The sequence below is a fragment of the Leiobunum rupestre genome, chromosome 10 (assembly GCF_980474605.1).
Source record: "Leiobunum rupestre chromosome 10, qqLeiRupe1.1.hap1, whole genome shotgun sequence".
Classification (NCBI taxonomy): Eukaryota; Metazoa; Arthropoda; class Arachnida; order Opiliones; family Sclerosomatidae; genus Leiobunum; species Leiobunum rupestre.
Genome location: NC_143393.1, coordinates 4,629,700 through 4,649,051, shown reverse-complemented (window position 1 = coordinate 4,649,051; position 19,352 = coordinate 4,629,700). Strand labels below are relative to the sequence as shown.

The following is a 19,352-nucleotide window of genomic DNA, read 5'->3' as shown; positions in this document are numbered from 1 at the left end:
AAAAATTATCCCAATTTTTTAGGCAATTTGACTGCCTAAACAAAACTACCCGATATATCTTCAAAACATGAAATTTAATAGTACACGTCTTTTCCATAGCTTCTTAAACTTAATAAGATTAACCTTATCACATTAACTTACATTTTAATTTATAAAACTATATATTTTTTCCAAATTTACTAAACAGAATCTTAGCACGTAGGCATCACGTGACAAATAAGTAGATATATTTCCCACCACTTCCACGAGAGGGCACTCTCAAAACGTTAAAATTAATAGTACTCGTCATTTCCATAGCTTCTTAAATTTAAAATAATTAACCTTATTACATTAACTTCCTAATTTATATAACTGGGGAAATATGCCAATTTGTATAACGAAGGGAAAACGCCAATGACGAAGCTCCCATACATTCAAGTATTCAACATATAAATAGAAAGCTGCAATAACTGTCTCCACGCATAACATCATACCCAATATAACCAACTGGTAAATGACAATATTAACCATTTATACGTTGATTACATAATAATTTACCTTTAATTATACGGCCTAGTGTCTATAGAAGAAGGTTTTTAAAAAAAGTTGCAATAATTTAAGCTTTTTTTTCGTGTGTATGCATATAGAACTAATAAACTCGGTCTTTTGGCTTAGATTGCTTGAGCCCATTTACGCTAAAATATCAAGATGCGCGTGGAACTTATTAACAAGTTGAATAAGACACAAATAGAGTTTATGCTAGCGTCTATACCTAATTATTAAATTAATTCAATTAATTAAAGTTGTTTTGCCGACCGTAACCGTCGAAAACCACAGTCAGGGTACCATGGGATACTACACCAAATGTGGTCGACCTAAGTTGAAATCTGTAGATTCCTAATGAGTAGTTTCAGTTTATAGCTTTGGCTATGGCCGCCATTTTGTGCGGGATTTTTTCTCTATGGGAAAAAGCATAGGTGACGTCGTGTCACGTGATACTGAAATCACTGTATAGCGGACAAACATATATACAAATACTCATCTTTATATATTATATAAATTGTTTCCAAATTCACTAAACAGAATCTTTGCATGTAGGTATCACGTGACAAATGAGTAGATATATTTCACCCAACTTCCACGAGAGATCACATGTTGCTTTTTGAAAACGCTGGTTTTAACGAATGTGCCATCCCTTCTTCGCTGATCTAGTATTCATTGTACGCATCTAGAATATTAAGCGACGTGCTTTATTAATTATTTATATGTTATAATTTTGAAACAATACATTGAGAACTTTTACGACAATAGATAAACATTAGAACATCGTAGACTTATTAATACAGGTTTTAATTTCACAAAAATAGACTGATATAAATATGCCACAAAAAAACAAAAAAGCCTAGACATATATTAATTTTATTTTCAATTGTTAAAAACGCTGTTAGCGCATGCGTATATAAGCCAACATTTCCGCTTATTTCGTAAGCGCACGCTATAAAGAATACGAGGGTTTTTTTTGAATTAAAATATTCCCAACAACGTCAGAGCCAAGGTCATCTAGGTTTTCCCCCGCCATCTCCGGTCAAGTCGAAGGTCAAACGAGTTTTCAATCGAAGAAAACTTTTCCCAGAACAGTCGGGAAGGGCTTTTTAAATCTGGTAGTACATATTTTGTAGTCATTACGCTGGTTCGCCTTGCTCGAAACGAGCTGCAGAAAAATGTCGAGGCCGTGCCAAATAATCGCGACGAAAAAGCTTCAGTCGATACTCATTGCCGTTTTAATAGGTAAGATGAAATTAATATTCTTAAGGCCTGGTGTATTTATTTTTAATATATATATATTAATATTACGTGCTGTAATTCGATGTATAACTAGCGAGTACGATTAGCTATTACGTGTGAAAATGTGAAGTATTTAAAGGGCTACCGTACCAAACGTTTTGGGCTGGAGGCGGTTCGGAGGTGATAAATTTCGCGGTTTTTGCGTTGGTGAAAGATTTTGTTGTAAGCTTTATGATATTTTAGAGGGTTAATTAAGCTGTCAATAATGGTTATTGAATTACAGTCATTTATTAATTTTAAAAGATGGCGATTAAGATACAGGTAATCGAAATAAAACGTTTTATTTTGGTTAAATAATACGATAGCTATTTTGCCATGACTTTATAGCTTAGTAAACCCTGTGGATCGGTCGACTTAGATTTCCAATAAAGAAAAGTGTTTTTTTTTTATTATAGCTGATCTAATTGGTTCAGATAAATATTTATTGACCCTCTAGGTATTGTTTTAATCCATTATAAACATATTAAAAATTATTTGTGTAAATTTTTTAATTTATATTTTTATGAGAATGGTGTAATATTTTGTTAGATACTCATGTAAAATATGCTCGGATCACATTTCATATTTAAATCCTTAATTATTTAAAACTATTTAAAATTTAACGATTTAAATTGTACGTTCTCGATACTTACAGCGGCTTATAGATTCTTTTTTTAAACTATTTATTTCAGTTTCAACACTTCTAAACACGCAACTGTTATGTGTTAATGCGCTTTGCGGCCCAGTTTTGAATTAATTAAAAAACTTAGTTTAGAAGCTTGCAGGCTCTTACTCCGTCTCTGGCTAGAAACTACCAATTTCCGCCTAACACTAGAACTCAATGCTTGGGGAGTTCTTACTAAGTCTGGTGGCAGAAAACGTTACTAAACATAAGTACGGTTTTCCATTAAGCCACCTAATGACCTAGTCTCAACAACATAGTTACGTTCGAGTTACGTTATCCGTAAACATTTCAACTATGGCAGTTAAAAACATAATTAAACCCTAACCAAATAACATAAATTACTTCTAGCAATAGCTTCTTTTAATGCGACATGACGTTTCTGTTTAGCGATCTTCCTAATTTCACTGTCAGGCGCGTGCACAACTGATTTGAAGTTCACGGAACTGGGGAAATGTCAAAAAATCGTAGACTATCGGCTGCGTTACATAAACGAAAGCGATTATACGGAGAAAATGAACCGGACTTGCTGGTAGGTGTCTAACAAAAACCACCTATTCTTTAGGCCTATAAACTGTTTGTCACGCAAATACGTAGGCGCCGCCATTTTAAACCCAACACAACGGTCGACGCTGGTATATTTAAAATGCACTAAAATCTACCAGCTAGCGTCATCTCGGTAGTACAATAATCTGTATTTTAAAATTTGCCACATTTTCTTATTTTTATTAGAATTGTTTTTAAATAAACCCCAACTCTAACAAAAATTTTCGTTTAAATATCGATATAGGAATTAACGGCCTATACTGCCGTCATGTAGGTTAACTTGGGTATATCCTACGAATCTACCTAATAGCACCACAAAATAATGGAGAGTGAAAATGAATGTAGGATTGTGCTTGTAATGTAGGATTGTGCTTGTAATGTAGGATTGTGCTTGTAATGTAGGATTGTGCTTGTAATGGTGGCTTTTGCGTGCTGCCGCGAAACAGTGTCGCGCTCAGTGAGTTCTAATAACGACTTAAATGATGTTCCAGCGACCAAATATACTTCCGGGACTGCTACCAGAAAGCGTTACCAGTCAACTGCTCAATGTCCGACGTCGATGAATTTGAATTGAACGACACGGATGTGGACTGTTCAACATATCCCATCGAAAACTGTGAGCTTAAACGAAAATGTCTTATCATGCCAATATTCAAATCATATCTCTGGTGAAGGTGGTGAGTGCGACCCCGTGGCTTTCAAGAGCATCAGGAACAGATGCTACGATAGGTACAATTCTAAGATAATTCACATCTTGGAAGATCCCCTCGTGACTAAAAGTGACAGGCCGCACGTTCTTTGTTGGTAAGCTCATTCCTACGATGTTGTAAACTGTCTAGAAATGTGAAATAATAGCATTAATTAGTAACATATTAATAATATTTATGAAACTTTTTATTATTTTAAATATGAGCAGACATGGGCTAAATCGCTAGTGATTTTTTTGAGATTCACTCTCACTCAAGAAACTCTAAATTAAAGGCGGGGAATTTGAATTCGTTCCAAAAAGTATATTTTAGCCTCCTTTGTCGTCAATAGATGGCATCACGTTTTCCAGTGAGGTTATTAAAGTATATTTAATTTCAAATTTCCCGCCTTCTTTTAATAGCCTGGAAAATAAGAGTAAAATCTGACCTTGACGACTTCAGTGGCGGATACATATGGGGGGCGCAGCACCCCCCTTGACGCTTGAGCTTTGCATGTGACTTGATGATTTGTTATTGCACCCATAGCTTAAGATGTCTTTTAGCGTTCCCCCGTTGAGTTTTCCTGTATCCGCCACTATATCCCGCTATCGCACTTAGCGAGTGACGAAAAAGTGAAATCCCCACTCCTAAGAGTGGAATTTTTTTATTAAGGAGTGGAGTGAAAAAAATGTGGGGGGGAAATAACTCGCACCAATTTCCCCTGAGTTTTGCCCAGTAGCGGCGCCAGCAACTGGCTGGGGTAGGCCTGGGCATACTTGACATTTTGGTAGGAGCCTCCAAACGTCGTCTTAAGGGGCCTCCAAAATTTAATATATGGGCCTTAAAATAATTTAATATCGGAAAATTCTGTTATTTGTTTGCGAAATAATTTATTTATTAATTTTCCAATATTCAATGCGAGTGATTCGCTTAACGACATTGCTGTTTTTATTCCTTTCAGAGGTACGAGTAACTTTTCTTCGACAGTAGTTTATTTTTAGGTTTAAAGTTTTCGCGAGTGCTACTGTATCCAAACTGTGTCTTTAATTTTATCTTTACAAATAAATGGTTCTTAAACTTACTTTACTTACAAGTTGTTAGTGGACCCAAGAATGTATTTATTTATACTCGGGGATAATGAATATATCGAGTCCATCGACGGACACGTTGAGGCCATAACCCCGTCACGCTAAGGGCCTACCTCCCCACAAATCTTGGCGCCGCTACTGGTTTTCCCCATCTCTGCTTACGAGAGTTGTGGGATGGTTATGGCATTTCTTTATGGTTGTAGCTAAATTGTCCTTAACAAAACAGGACATGGAACCAACCAAGGTTCGGTTTCAGTTTTTAAAGAACTACTATAAAGTGCAAGAATTTGAAGCATAAAAATCTTAAAATAAATTCTGAAAATTTCAAATGACTTATCACAAACTGGAAAAGTTTAACACCATGCTCTCATTATCTCATACTATGCTTGAGTAATATTTCCAATATAATTTTACTAATATTCGGTAACTCAAGGTACGCGATGTCCCAAATCGTGTTTGAACGCTACTAGAACGTATTGCCATGAGTCTTGCTTGTCTATACGCGTGTATCCTCTCGTACCCTTGTTTAATTAAACAAGGCTTACGGTCAAATTAATTCTATGATGTTTTGATAATTTATTTTTGATCCTAAGCGCCCTGCAAGCGAGGGCTCATTGCATTATCGAAGCGGCTTTGGAAACGGACTGCGTTGAGGACCCAATTACGGATTTCGTCCAACCAAACGGATTGACTGAGGAATTTGGAAGTTGCGACTTTTTCGAAGACATCACTTGCGGTGCCACGTCTCGTAGCGTTTCAATCGCTTTCGTCTTAGCGACTTTGATATCGCTAATTAGGATATCGTAAGATTATTTGCTCTGAATTTCTCAAGTCCACCAACAACGAATTTAACGTGTGATAATGTTTAACTTAAATTTTGTATATTTCGCTCGGACGGTTTTCAGAGCTCACCTACAGTTATTTTGTAATTACATGTATAAAGGTTATTTTTTTAAATTATATAATTTTATTTTATTCGTCAAATTGGTTTCAACTTCTTTATCGAACCATAACATTTTTAACATAACTGGGGGGGGGGGGGGGGGGCATGAAATACAAGGTGGAAATTATCAGTGTGATAAACATGAACAGAGTAGATTAAAATAATGACATCACAGCTTGGTGGAAACATTCCAATAACCTTAGAAATATATGAAAACATATTTATTATACATATGAAATCGGGTTTATTGACAAAAAGAAAAAAAATAGTCAACAGTATGTGGCCTCTGCGCAACCCTCTGGGCTATGGCCACGCCACTAAACTTAAGTCCCATTGTAGCTCAATAATGTTCACTTCTTAAACTGCAATATCTATAAGAATCACACGTTCATTTACTAATCCAAGTTTTATAAGCATCATCCGTAAAACAATAGGCGAAACTATAAAGTAAATTGGGTCTTAACAAACTTGTTAAAATGGGAAAACAAGATCACGTGACAACCATATCACAGCCCAGTTCAATTCGGTAACTCGTGTTCATAGTTGGCCGTGCGACGGTAAAGAAAAAAATTATTCCTTCCAGATACTGCAGACAGCTAATTAACTTCCACCTTTCTATTACAAGATGTTTCATAAAATAATAATAATAATAATTAGATAATTTAGATGAATTGATAAAAATTTAAACCACCATTAGCAAAATAAAACGAATAATAGTTCATATTTCTTAGGATAGATGGCGCTGCAGTTCTCCACAAAGTCACGTGATTACCATCTTTTCAGCCTCCCAGGACTTTATAGTTTCGCCTATTGTTGACCTTCTGATAACGTCGGTGGTTTCTTTTCGTTTGCCCCGGGATTTCGGAGTAGGGTAAGTAGAGTAACGCTATGACGTAATTCTACTCAGATTCCGTGGTGGCGATTAGTTTAAATCCGAGTTAAACGTTATTCTAAAATGGCTGCCCGTGACATTTTCAGCAGATAAATCCAATTTACTCCTTTACACCTCATATTTAGAAGGAGTAAAAAGAGTAACCCTAATACTCCGGATTAAGGGACGGAGTAATTCTCAACCCCGGAACCAGTGAATAAAAAGTTTTGAGGTGAAAAAGTACGCTTTTAGTCCGAGAGCAGGCGAAAAGAAACCGCCGAGTTAACACCCGCGCCACAAGGAAGTTGGCCGCTGTACGTAACTTCCGGGTGACGAAGGCGAGGAATCTGTCTCCTAACTGTGATGACAAGGTCTTTGAAACACTTTCAGAATGGAAACTGACCCTTACTTGGAGCAAAGATGATATAGACCTCAATTCGAAGTCACTGCCTCACGCGTAGTCAATAGCGTTTACCCACTTCCTGCCGGAACTTTAAGAAAAATACATCCATACTCCCAGGGCCGGACTTAGAGATCCTGGGCCCATAGGCAGATAAGGAGTCTGGGACCCCTTTTCACGAGCTGCATTTACTCTTATCTTTGGACTAAATATGGGATAATTATGCAACATTGGGATTTAAAGCTGCGTCCGTAAACTGCCAGGCAGAAATTTTGGTAATTTTAAAACCAAATCTTCTACCTAGGAATTTCTCTAATATAAATTACGATTAATATTATAGATTTATGACTTCGAATACAGCAGTTACGGTCACTGGAGGGCCCTTCCAAGGATGGGCCCCTAGGCCACGGCCTAGGCGGAAATACGGCACTGCATACTCCATAGATACGATGGGTACCAACCATAAAGATAGAATCCTACAATAACCTATGGAGGCCGTATTAGGAGGTAAGGTGTCGGATGTGGGTAATCACTTCGCTACAGAACCGTAAATCAGAAAGCTATCTTATTTTGAATCTAGGGTACGAGATCAATATTACTTTCACATAAATAAAATTTAGTATAAATAGCCACCGGAGAAAGATTTCTAATCTCTCTGTCCGAATTCAGTCTTCTTGCAGAAGTTATTTTAATATTGAAGATGCAGATAGCATTAAGATGAATTAAGCATATAATTGATTTCGATAGACTCGTCCAAACAGAAAATCTAGACGTCGTGTACCCTGTTTTACCCAATTATCAAGACAGCCTAATATACCTTCGTAACGCATGAGGCCAAGAAAGGTTTAATCAAAAGTCAAAATTTTAGCCAGAGATTCCAACAGTAGACCGGTTTCGCCCTTTTGGGGCTCATCAGTACTGTGTAGAAACTCTGGCTTTACTCGGAGATCTGCCGATATCAGTTAAACTAATAAATATTCGGAGTGCCCTATATGTGAGCAGTCCGAGGGGTCGGACATTTGCCTGTTTTGTGTACGGGATTTTGGAGCAGTCCATTGCAATTTATAATGAAATTCTTCACCAATGATTGCATGGCGGTCGCTATTCAGCAGACATCTTTTACGCTCGGGCTTCCGTTGAATTCCAACGTTAAGATAATTATATCAAAAGTCAAAATTTTAGCCAGAGATTCCAACAGTAGACCGTGTTCGCCCTTTTGGGGCTCATCAGTACTGTGTAGGAACACTGGCCCACATATAGGGCACTCTGAATGTTTATTAAAGGTTTAATGATCGCCGGGAGTAGTGGCTCACTCCTGTAATCCCAGGCGTCCGGGAGGCAGAGTTTGTGGATGGCCGTGTGAGGACGACCACCAATCCCCCAACGGGTGGTCGGAATACTTCCGCCACGGGTGTCCCCACCCCTGTCCCCACGTATCCCCCCGTTGGCGTGGCCGTTACACTTATCTCGCCCTGATTAATCAGATGGTGTCTTCGCCGGGCTCGCGGTCTTCTCAGACTCACTCAGCCCTTTCTACTTTGAATAATAAAAAAGGTTTAATGATCTAGCCTTGATCAATTTTCTAAAATTTATTTATCAATGAATTCATTGACGGATGAGTTATTAAAATTAAAACCTCTTTTATAAGAAGTATAATAGTTAGAGCTGTACATTTTTTTGGGAGCCCTCAAATTTGGGCATTATATTTCTCTGAAGGCGTTAAGGCGATTAATATAAAGAATACGTCAGTTGATAGGAAAATAATTTGCGATCACAATTTCAATTTGGGAAAATAGGGACCCAGATATAAGGTAATTTATTATATTTCTATGTTGGTTTTGAACTAATATAACCATGAATGTATTTATTTTAACATTGAATATCGAACTATATCTTAACTCATCTGGGGCTTGGATAGGGGGTTCCTTTCTGCGTTTTACGTAATTTAAGTATATACATTTTTGAGTAAAAATAAGTATTTGGCCCCCCCTGAAATTGTTTCAGATTGCCGCCGTTGGTATAGTTTTTCGTCTGTATACTTACAAGGAGACGACCCGAGGTGTAACACACCGATTTTGTTCAAACTCTGGGGTTTGGTAGACCTTCATGTAACTTGAAACACCATAAAGGAAAATGTCTACATAGGCAACCGTTTTGCCATGGCAACCAAAAATGTTTTTGACAACACAAAATGGATATTTTCCCATAGAAAATAACATGGGAATCTAACCAATATTAAGGGTACCCCTGTAAAGATTTTTATCAACTTCGAACCTTTTCATTATTTTCTTATTTATATTTTCTATTTTTAGCATTTTCAAAAATTAAATAAGGTCTAAAATAGCGAAATTCGCACTTTGCCGCTACGGAGGTGTTGGCGCCATATCTAGACCTAACTATAAGCATTAATTCGAATGGAACGATAATGGTTTTTCGTTACTATAAGGGAATTATTGAAAGCTATTGGATATATTCGTCGATGTCAGAGGTAGAAAAAACTTTTTTGCATGTTTAATAACCCCTTTCAAAATTTTCAAATTAGTTTTTCCCGCCGAGAATGACGATTTACCAAAGTGCCACCGCTGAGGCGCCAGTGAAAATCACGTGCTTAGAATGGAATGTAAACAAAGCGACATATGGAATTTTTCATATGTGGAAGGGGGCTTGTAGAAGGTAGGAGTCGAGGGTAAGAATAACTATAACTCTCCACCCTCAAACCACACATAGGCTTAAGAAGTAATAAAAATGATATGATACTTGTGGTATAATAAATGTGCTGTCCCTGCCAGTAGACGAGGATGTAGCCATTCTTTATCTTTAATTAACTACCGAGTATAATATTAATTAACTACCGAGTATAATATTAATTAACTACCGAGTATAATATTAATTAACTACCGATTATAATATTAATTATACTCGGTAGTTAATTAATAACTACCGAGTATAATTTTAATTAATTACCGATTATAATATTAATTAACTACCGAGTATAATATTAATTAACTACCGAGTATAATATTAATTAACTACCGATTATAATATTAATTATACTCGGTAGTTAATTAATAACTACCGAGTATAATTTTAATTAATTACCGATTATAATATTAATTAACTACCGAGTATAATATTAATTAATTACCGATTATAATATTAATTAACTACCGAGTATAATATTAATTAATTAACGATTATAATATTAATTAACTACCGAGTATAATATTAATTAATTACCGATTATAATATTAATTAACTACCGAGTATAATATTAATTAATTACCGATTATAATATTAATTAACTACCGAGTATAATATTAATTAATTACCGATTATAATATTAATTAACTACCGAGTATAATATTAATTAATTACCGATTATAATATTAATTAACTACCGAGTATAATATTAATTAATTACCGATTATAATATTAATTAACTACCGAGTATAATATTAATTAATTACCGATTATAATATTAATTAACTACCGAGTATAATATTAATTAATTACCGATTATAATATTAATTAACTACCGAGTATAATATTAATTAATTACCGATTATAATATTAATTAACTACCGAGTATAATATTAATTAATTACCGATTATAATATTAATTAACTACCGAGTATAATATTAATTAATTACCGATTATAATATTAATTAACTACCGAGTATAATATTAATTAATTACCGATTATAATATTAATTAACTACCGAGTATAATATTAATTAATTACCGATTATAATATTAATTAACTACCGAGTATAATATTAATTAATTACCGATTATAATATTAATTAACTACCGAGTATAATATTAATTAATTACCGATTATAATATTAATTAACTACCGAGTATAATATTAATTAATTACCGATTATAATATTAATTAACTACCGAGTATAATATTAATTAATTACCGATTATAATATTAATTAACTACCGAGTATAATATTAATTAATTACCGATTATAATATTAATTAACTACCGAGTATAATATTAATTAATTACCGATTATAATATTAATTAACTACCGAGTATAATATTAATTAATTACCGATTATAATATTAATTAACTACCGAGTATAATATTAATTAATTACCGATTATAATATTAATTAACTACCGAGTATAATATTAATTAATTACCGATTATAATATTAATTAACTACCGAGTATAATATTAATTAATTACCGATTATAATATTAATTAACTACCGAGTATAATATTAATTAATTACCGATTATAATATTAATTAACTACCGAGTATAATATTAATTAATTACCGATTATAATATTAATTAACTACCGAGTATAATATTAATTAATTACCGATTATAATATTAATTAACTACCGAGTATAATATTAATTAATTACCGATTATAATATTAATTAACTACCGAGTATAATATTAATTAATTACCGATTATAATATTAATTAACTACCGAGTATAATATTAATTAACTATCTATCGAATAAATATAACACTCTTCAGCTATTTGTGGTGTGGTGGAGTGGTTAGCACTTTCACCTCGCAGCAAGAGGAGCCGGCCGGGTTCGATCCCAGCCTGTGGCACTGGGGAAAACCATTCCGTCTGCGTGGAGTTTGAAAGTTATCTCCCCGCTGATTAAAGGTGTGTTCTCTCGAGATCTTCGGTTTCTCTTTCCCATAAAAACTTGTAAAAGTTAACGGAAGGGCTGTGCGATTAGTGGTTTTAGGCAATCGAGTCGGTTATCGAGTCAAATTATTTTTCTTTCTCTTATTCGAGTCGAGTAACTAAAAACACCTCGAGTAATATTTTTAACGACTCGGGTTATCGAGTACTTGATTAAGAGCTGGTTTTATTCAAGTATTTATGAAATTAAATTTAGAAGGAGTATACAGTAGCTTTCAATGCTGAAAAATATTACTTTATATTAAATGAACCACAGTTTTCACATTTTTGTAGGTACCGTTTATTGCCCCCCCCCCCCCCAAAAGTTGCAGCGAGGATAGAAAAAACCAATGCTCGACGAGTTTAGAGAGCAGCTTATTCGAGTAATCGGGTACCCGAATAAGTAATTAGAGAATACTCGGTAATTGACGAGTATTCACTAAATAATTATTCGATGATGTTCCGGCTGGTATTGACGTAGCTGAGTTTAATTTTTCCCTCTTCAATTAGGCTCCGGACATGAAATATTTTGAGATCAATATGTTTCGATCGGCGGGACTTTGTCGGATTTTCTGCCAATTTTATTGCACCTTGGATATCCATGGCAACCTCGATTGTTCCTCTTAAAAATTCGTCCATGCCAACCTCTTCTAACAGGTTTCGAATCCAGACGCATTCTTTCGCTGTTTCGCTGAGGGCGGTAAATTTGGCCTCCACCATACTTAAAGCCATGGCTCTTTGCTGCTGACTTCCTCAGCTTACTGCTCCTTCACCTAGTAGAATAAAAGACTTTCGGTCAGTAGGATCCGATCCCCAATCATCGTCCGCAAATACTTGTAGTTTCTTCTCAGATTTCTAAAAGTGGAGTATGACCACTTGGGTACTCTTCAAATAACGCAATACATGCTGCCCAATGTTATTTAGTCAGATTTTTACAGAACTGGCTCATGTACGTCGTAGCAAACGAAAGATCTGGTCTGGTCTGAGTTGTTAAGTACAACAGATATACTATTGCTGTTCGGTAAAGACAAAGAGAGGTTGAGACAGCCTTGCAGTTGTCCATATCCAACTGCTTAAGTATGGCTTTCGCGTACAATGTTTGATCAAGAGTTTCTTATATCCAATCTTATAGAAAGTTCATTCTTTGCTCGTACCAAATATTTAATATCAAATTCTTGCGTTAGGATAAGCTTCATCCTGTCAATTTCTTCGGTCATGCCATATTGTTGAAGATAAGAAGCGTTATCGGCTTTTCTCGTTTAGTTTTTTTTAATAGGTTAAAAAATGTTTATTGTAAATAAGATATATTTTTAATCACTAATCTTATATTACTATTTTTTAACCTTATGTGTATATATATTCGCTTACAGCGTTTATTATTACCGTCACTCCTAATATGTCGTTCATCTTGTAAAGTATTCATTCTTAAAAAACGTTTGTCTATTTAAATCCCTATGTTATGATTTCTTACTAGTTTCATTAGTTAGTTAGTTAGTTAGTGTAGGGTAGCTCTGCTGATTAACATTGGATTTAAAACTCCAATAGGTTATGGGCCCAGCACGCTTCCACTGCACCACTACTATGCTGATGATCTAGTCTGCTGTATCCCGGTTTCAGTTACCATCACCGCAATCCGTATCCTGTCAACAGTTCCCGTTAGTAACCATGGATAGTCTTTTTCGTCAAGACGTCGAAAAACTATCAGGTCCGGAGAATTGGAGGAGTTGGAAAAGACAAATCGTCGACATTCTAACCGTACGAGACGTATACGAGATCCTTACTGGCGAATGGCTTGAGCCAACGGAACCATTAACAGTAGCAGAGAGATCTGAATACACTTCAAACAAGAAGAAGTACCGAGTGGCTTTCAGTACAGTCCGTGGCATCATCTGGTCAACCTTGTCCAAAAAGGTCCAAAACATGATCGCCAACTGCGACACCCCGAAGGAGATGTGGGATAAGCTACTTGAAATCTTCGAGCAGAAATCGTCCAATCGTCTGCGAAAGCTCCTGGCGCAGCTAATGCGCACGACGAAGTCGCCTGATGTCGACATGGCTACCCACATTGCCCAGATGTGCTCTCTTTGGGCAGATATTCTCTCAACGGCACATTCAGAAAAGGACATATCCTTCGATGACTGCATTCTCATCGCCTGTATTTTCGAGTCTTTACCTCAGGAAGAATTCAGAGAATTCGGCATGCTCTGGGACACAATGCCCACAGAAAAACAGACCGTCGCCGAATTGGAACGTCTGTTAATTGGCCGAGCTACCAGAGAGGAAGAAGTCTTCAGAGATTCCTCTGGTCTGATGGTGAAACGCAATAGCAAGGGTCATCACACCCATACTTCAACCGAGAAGAACAGGAAAAACAAAAGGCAATGTTTCCATTGCCACAAGTATGGTCATGTCATCGAAGACTGTCGAGCTCTGAAAAGGAAATCCAGAAGTAGCAGCAACCAAGAGAATCCATGTGACCGAGCCGGAGGCATGACTGCAGCTAATGGCTTAGTTGTCAGCTCTTCTTCTGAAGGAGCCTGGTACTTTGATTCGGGTGCTACACAGCATATTACGAACGACGCCACGAAGTACTTGAATTTCCGAAGGTTTGCTACACAAGCAACTCTTCAGATTGGAAACAAGACGCAGATGACAGCGGATGGTGAAGGAGACATAAGGATTCAGTTCCGGATCAGAAAGAAACTCTATCAAGAGGTAGTCCACAATGTCTGGCACATCCATGACTTTGCCTGCAATGTTTTCTCGCTAAAAAGCGCAATGAAGAGAAACAAGAATCTGGAGTTCAAGGTCACAGCAAATTCTTGCGGTCTCTATGAAGTTGTCGGAGGCAAAAGGAAACTTTGTGTACCTGGCAAGGTCCTGAGTCTGTATCGTCTGGATATCAAAGTCATGCAGCCGTCATGCTCCGCTCACATCGCAGCAGATCCGAGAAATGACCGAAAAGCAGATCTCCAAGTTTGGCATGAACGCATGGGTCATCAGGATAAACGGCATGTAGCAGCGACGTTACGGAGACTCGGATACGAAGTTCTAAACCAGACGTCTGACAAGCTCTGTGAAGGGTGCGTCTACGGCAAGATGACTAGGCACAGTTTTGGCACTCGTTTGGAGAAAGCCACGAAACCAGGTGAAAGGATCCATTCAGATCTCTGGGGACCATCACCAACACCGTCCATGAAAGGGAAGAAAAACTACCTCCTATTCAAAGACGAGTATTCCAGTGTTCGAGCCGTATATTTCCTAACGAAGAAATCCGAAGTCGTCAATTGTTTCAAAGATTTCCTTGCCTTTTGCCGAACCCGCAATCACACAGTACAAAAGCTGGTCACGGATAATGGAACTGAATATGTCAACGAAGAGTTCCGTCAATGGACGTCTCAAGAAGGGTTACATCACCGCAAGTCCATGCCATACACGCCTGAACAGAACGGGGTCGCTGAACGAGAAAATCGTGCGATTATGGAGTCTGTAAGGGCCATGTTGCATTCCAGATCGGACTTACCACCGAAACTCTGGGCTGAAGCGGTGAACACGGCCGTCTATGTCCTGAACCGAACAGCACCTGCATGCATTGCTGGGAAGACGCCGTTTGAATTGTGGACAGGGAAGACAAACCCATCGATCCAGCATCTGCGTGTCTTTGGCACTGAGTGCTTTGTCCACATACCAAAAGAGAAGCGAAAGAAGCTGTCTCGGAAGGCGTATAAAGGTTTCCTGGTTGGCTATGAAGACAATGCAGACGGATATCGAGTTTATGTTCCAGAGCTGGACGACGTACTAAGATCTCGAGATGTCAAATTCAATCCCGAGACGTGCGTTCCTGATTCCTGGATTCCTGTCTCTGGGGAGTCCTCCAGCCAGGGCGAGCAATCGACCGACGATTTCGTTTGCGAAAACCAGCCTACCAGAGCCACTAATGTAACATCGGGCATGCCAACCAGAGCTGCCGACTACTCAAACGACGAGACAACCAAATCCGTCGAAGCGTCGGAAGACGTGGCTACCGGACGCAATGAGGCAACAGTCTCTGACGAAATGTCAGACAACCACTCTGAGAAGAGTGGACCGGTACTCGGAGATCGTTCAACGCTCAAGAGAGTTCAGCTATGCCATACCTGTCATCCAGGAAATAAAGCTTTCCTGATCTGTGTTACTCTACCACAGACTGCAAGAGAAGCTCGTTTGTGCAGCGAATCCATAGAATGGCAGAAGGCAATGTCAGATGAGCTTTCAGCAATGAAGAAACACGATGTCTACGAGATGGTCGATCCTCCGCCTGGTCGGAAAATCGATACGTCGAAAGATGGGTCCATATTTCTACACCAGAGTGCCTATGTCGAAAAAGTCTTAGAGAGGTTCAACATGCAAGACTGCAAAGCCGTAAAAACTCCCACCGACAGTTCAGACACGACCGATCAGAGTCAAAAGAGTTTCGAGTCAACAACCATGTATGCCTCAGCCATTGGAAGTCTCAGATACGCAGCGACAGGAACACGACCTGACATCGGATACGCAGTCAATCGAGCGTCCCAAGCAATGGCGAATCCAAAGGTCACTGACTGGAATGGAGTTAAACGAATTTTTCGTTATCTCAGAGGGACCAAGTCACTGGGTCTCTTATTCAAGTCCGAGAATTCCATGACAACCATCCCCTACAGCGACGCTGATTACGGTGGTTGTGAGAAAACAAGACGTTCAACGTCTGGGATCGTATGCCTAATTGGCTCAACTCCAGTTACTTGGGCGAGCAGAAAGCAACAATCTGTTGCTTTGTCAACCACGGAGGCTGAACTGGTAGCTGCCACTGAAGCGGCGAAAGATGTCGTCTGGATTGAACGAATCAAGTCTTTCCTGGGTCTCAACGTAGACGATGATGTACCCGTACTCCGAGTCGACAATGCAGGGGCCATTAAACTCATCAGAAATCCTGAGTTCCATCGCCGAACGAAACATATCAGTATTCGTCAGTACTACATTCGTTATCGGCTTTTCTCGTTTAGTTTTTGTTAATAGGTTAAAAAATGTTTATTGTAAATAAGATATATTTTTAATCACTAATCTTATATTACTATTTTTTAACCTTATGTGTATATATATTCGCTTACAGCGTTTATTATTACCGTCACTCCTAATATGTCGTTCATCTTGTAAAGTATTCATTCTTAATAAACGTTTGTCTTTTTAAATCACTACGTTATGATTTCTTACTAGTTTCATTAGTTAGTTAGTGTAGGGTAGCTCTGCTGATTAACATTGGATTTAAAACTCCAATACATATATTACTATGCCATCTACGTATACTCAGGAGACATGACTAGAAGTTCACAGCCGAGCGCTTTTCCCAACGCGCGCTGTCAACTAAAGACGCGTCTTTCCCTTCTCTAACTTTTACCCCCCCAAACTGTGGTATCTCCAGTCTCGGAGACGGACCCGAGATGAAATATTTTAGTGAGCTCTCTAGCGAGGATTGTGGGAACTACCACTGAAGAAAAAACCAGTTTTGACTGGGTTGTAGAGCCGCTTCAGCGTGAGCCCGCGAGAAGGGTTTTTTCTCTCCCAGAGGGCGCAATGTTGATAATATAGTATTTCACGCGACGGCCGAGAAAAAAAGAGAACGCCATAGAGAAAATTCGAGGGGTGGGTAGAAAGCGGGAATTATTGGGAAAAACGCGGCAACTGCTGTCAACTCCTAGTCATGTCTCCTGGTATACTGTTATTATGATTTCTCGGCCTGGTTCATAATACACACATGGATCTGCTACGGACTTCTTGAGATGTTTGGATTGTAGGAAAGCATTCAAATGCCGATTCCAAATTGCACCGGATTGATGCAACCCATAGATACTCTCTTGGAGCTTCCACACGTATCGGTAATTTTATAATTCTTCTGTCTCTGGAGTTGCGCTGTTTGTCGTTAATTTGGCAGCAATAATAAGAATTCTGAAGGGATTTCCATGTAGATTTCACCTTCCAATTTTACGGTTGAATAGGCTGTCGTAATATCTAGATGGTGAATGTCCCAATTCTTCTGTGCAGCTATGTCCCAACGCTACGATCCGTGCTCGATACCTGACAGTCGTTCCTTGTTCATCAAGTTTACATTGGAATACCCATTGCTTCTTCTTAACTTCCGACCTTCTGGAATCTTTACGAATTCAAATGTCTCATTTTTAATCAGATTTGCAAACTCCACCTTCATTGCGGATCTCCACTCGTTTCCGCGTTGAGAGTTCAGTGCTTCGTCTGCCGTTTGTGGGTCCTTTTCCTCATTTGCCCGACCGCTTGTTTGCATATCGAATTGTCGCTCATGTAATTGTCCTTAGTCCATTTTGTAGGAATAATGTTTCTTCCCGTTCTTGACGTTCGTTGTGCCTGACCTAGCTCCTTCCTTTCTTCGATACCAAGCGGTTCAGTTTTGCTTTTGTCTAGACTATCTTCAAATACTGATTCCTCCAGAACCAGAATGGTTTCTTCTAACTCGTCCTGCTGTACATCTTCCTCATCAGTATTTTACTCCGCATGCTGTTAGAATCGTGAATAATCCAATCCACAGTTTGGTCTCTGGCTTTGGGTTCTTCCTGGCCTTTATTAAATGGAAATACTTTATCATCAAACTGAACATCCCGTCCTATAAATACTTCATCTTCTGAATACCACAGTCTATAGGCCTTGACACTTGTATCATACCCAATCAATACACAAGATATTCCCTTTGGAGAAAATTTGCCTCTTAGTTTCTTGTAAAATGGCAAGGCGTGGCATCCAAATACTCGGAGATGTGTGATGTCCATTTTCTTGCCTTTCCACTTTTCAAATGGAGTTTGACCATCGTTTGCAGTAGTTGGACATCGGCTACGAATACAGGTGGCTGTTGCTACTGCCTCTGCCCATAATTCTACCGGTAACCCAGATTGGATCATGGACTAATTAACAACAGGGACGGTCTGGTTCTTAAAAAATATAAAAAGAACTAATATCGATGCCCTCTAGTGACGGTTTCTGGCGTAACAGGAAATTGCTACTGATTCAAAAGGGGGGAATAAAGTTCTTGAACCCCCACCTTTGTATACGTCCTTTCACAGTTTATCCATGTCTACCATGCTTTCCTTATTTTCTTAATTGCTTTCCTTATTTTCTTTATTAATTTACAAGATAATAGTTCAATTATGTCCACTTTTTCCAATCACGCTTACCAATTAATTTTCGGTGAATCGTTTAACAACGTTACCCAAGTTTGTTATGGCAAGTATTATCTTATAAAATCGTAAAATAAGTTTGTACCAAGGCTTAACTAATTCATCTTTGTATATAGACGGTCTAGATTCTCTAGAAGCAGAAGGCGTAGAATTAGATGTGGAAAACCCTCTAGAAAACAACGCACTTTCTCCCATACATTCTCCACAAAAGAAATCAACCCAAAAAGCCTTAAAATCTCTTACAAATGTGTTTCACATCCCATGTACAAATTGTACTCAATCATTATTAGATTTAAATTACGATCAACAATTTCCAGTGATATTTGATGAAGCTAAGCGGAACCTATTGAAATTAATTGAAATTGGTGGCGTAGAAGAACAAATTCAACGAATTAAATGGGCCTCGGAAATTAAAACTTCAAGTACTAGTTTTATTGAAGCTAGAGAAAT

General features: G+C 37.8%; 1 protein-coding gene across 2 annotated transcripts; it reads left to right on the top strand.

Moving 5' to 3' along the window:
• Nucleotides 1-1,444: 1,444 nt before the first annotated feature.
• Nucleotides 1,445-5,789, top strand: LOC149923388 (uncharacterized). Of its 2 annotated transcripts, XM_090160149.1 has the most exons (6): nucleotides 1,445-1,575; nucleotides 1,659-1,767; nucleotides 2,876-3,017; nucleotides 3,523-3,647; nucleotides 3,706-3,835; nucleotides 5,399-5,789. In XM_090160149.1, the coding sequence occupies exons 2-6, from the start codon at nucleotides 1,701-1,703 to the stop codon at nucleotides 5,610-5,612; spliced, it is 678 nt and encodes a 225-aa protein (XP_090016275.1). In that variant the 5' UTR covers nucleotides 1,445-1,575; nucleotides 1,659-1,700; the 3' UTR covers nucleotides 5,613-5,789. The 2 variants fall into 2 exon arrangements, with proteins under 2 accessions (XP_090016275.1, XP_090016274.1); XM_090160148.1 differs by having other exon boundaries at nucleotides 1,511-1,767.
• The last annotated feature ends 13,563 nt before the right edge of the window (nucleotides 5,790-19,352 follow it).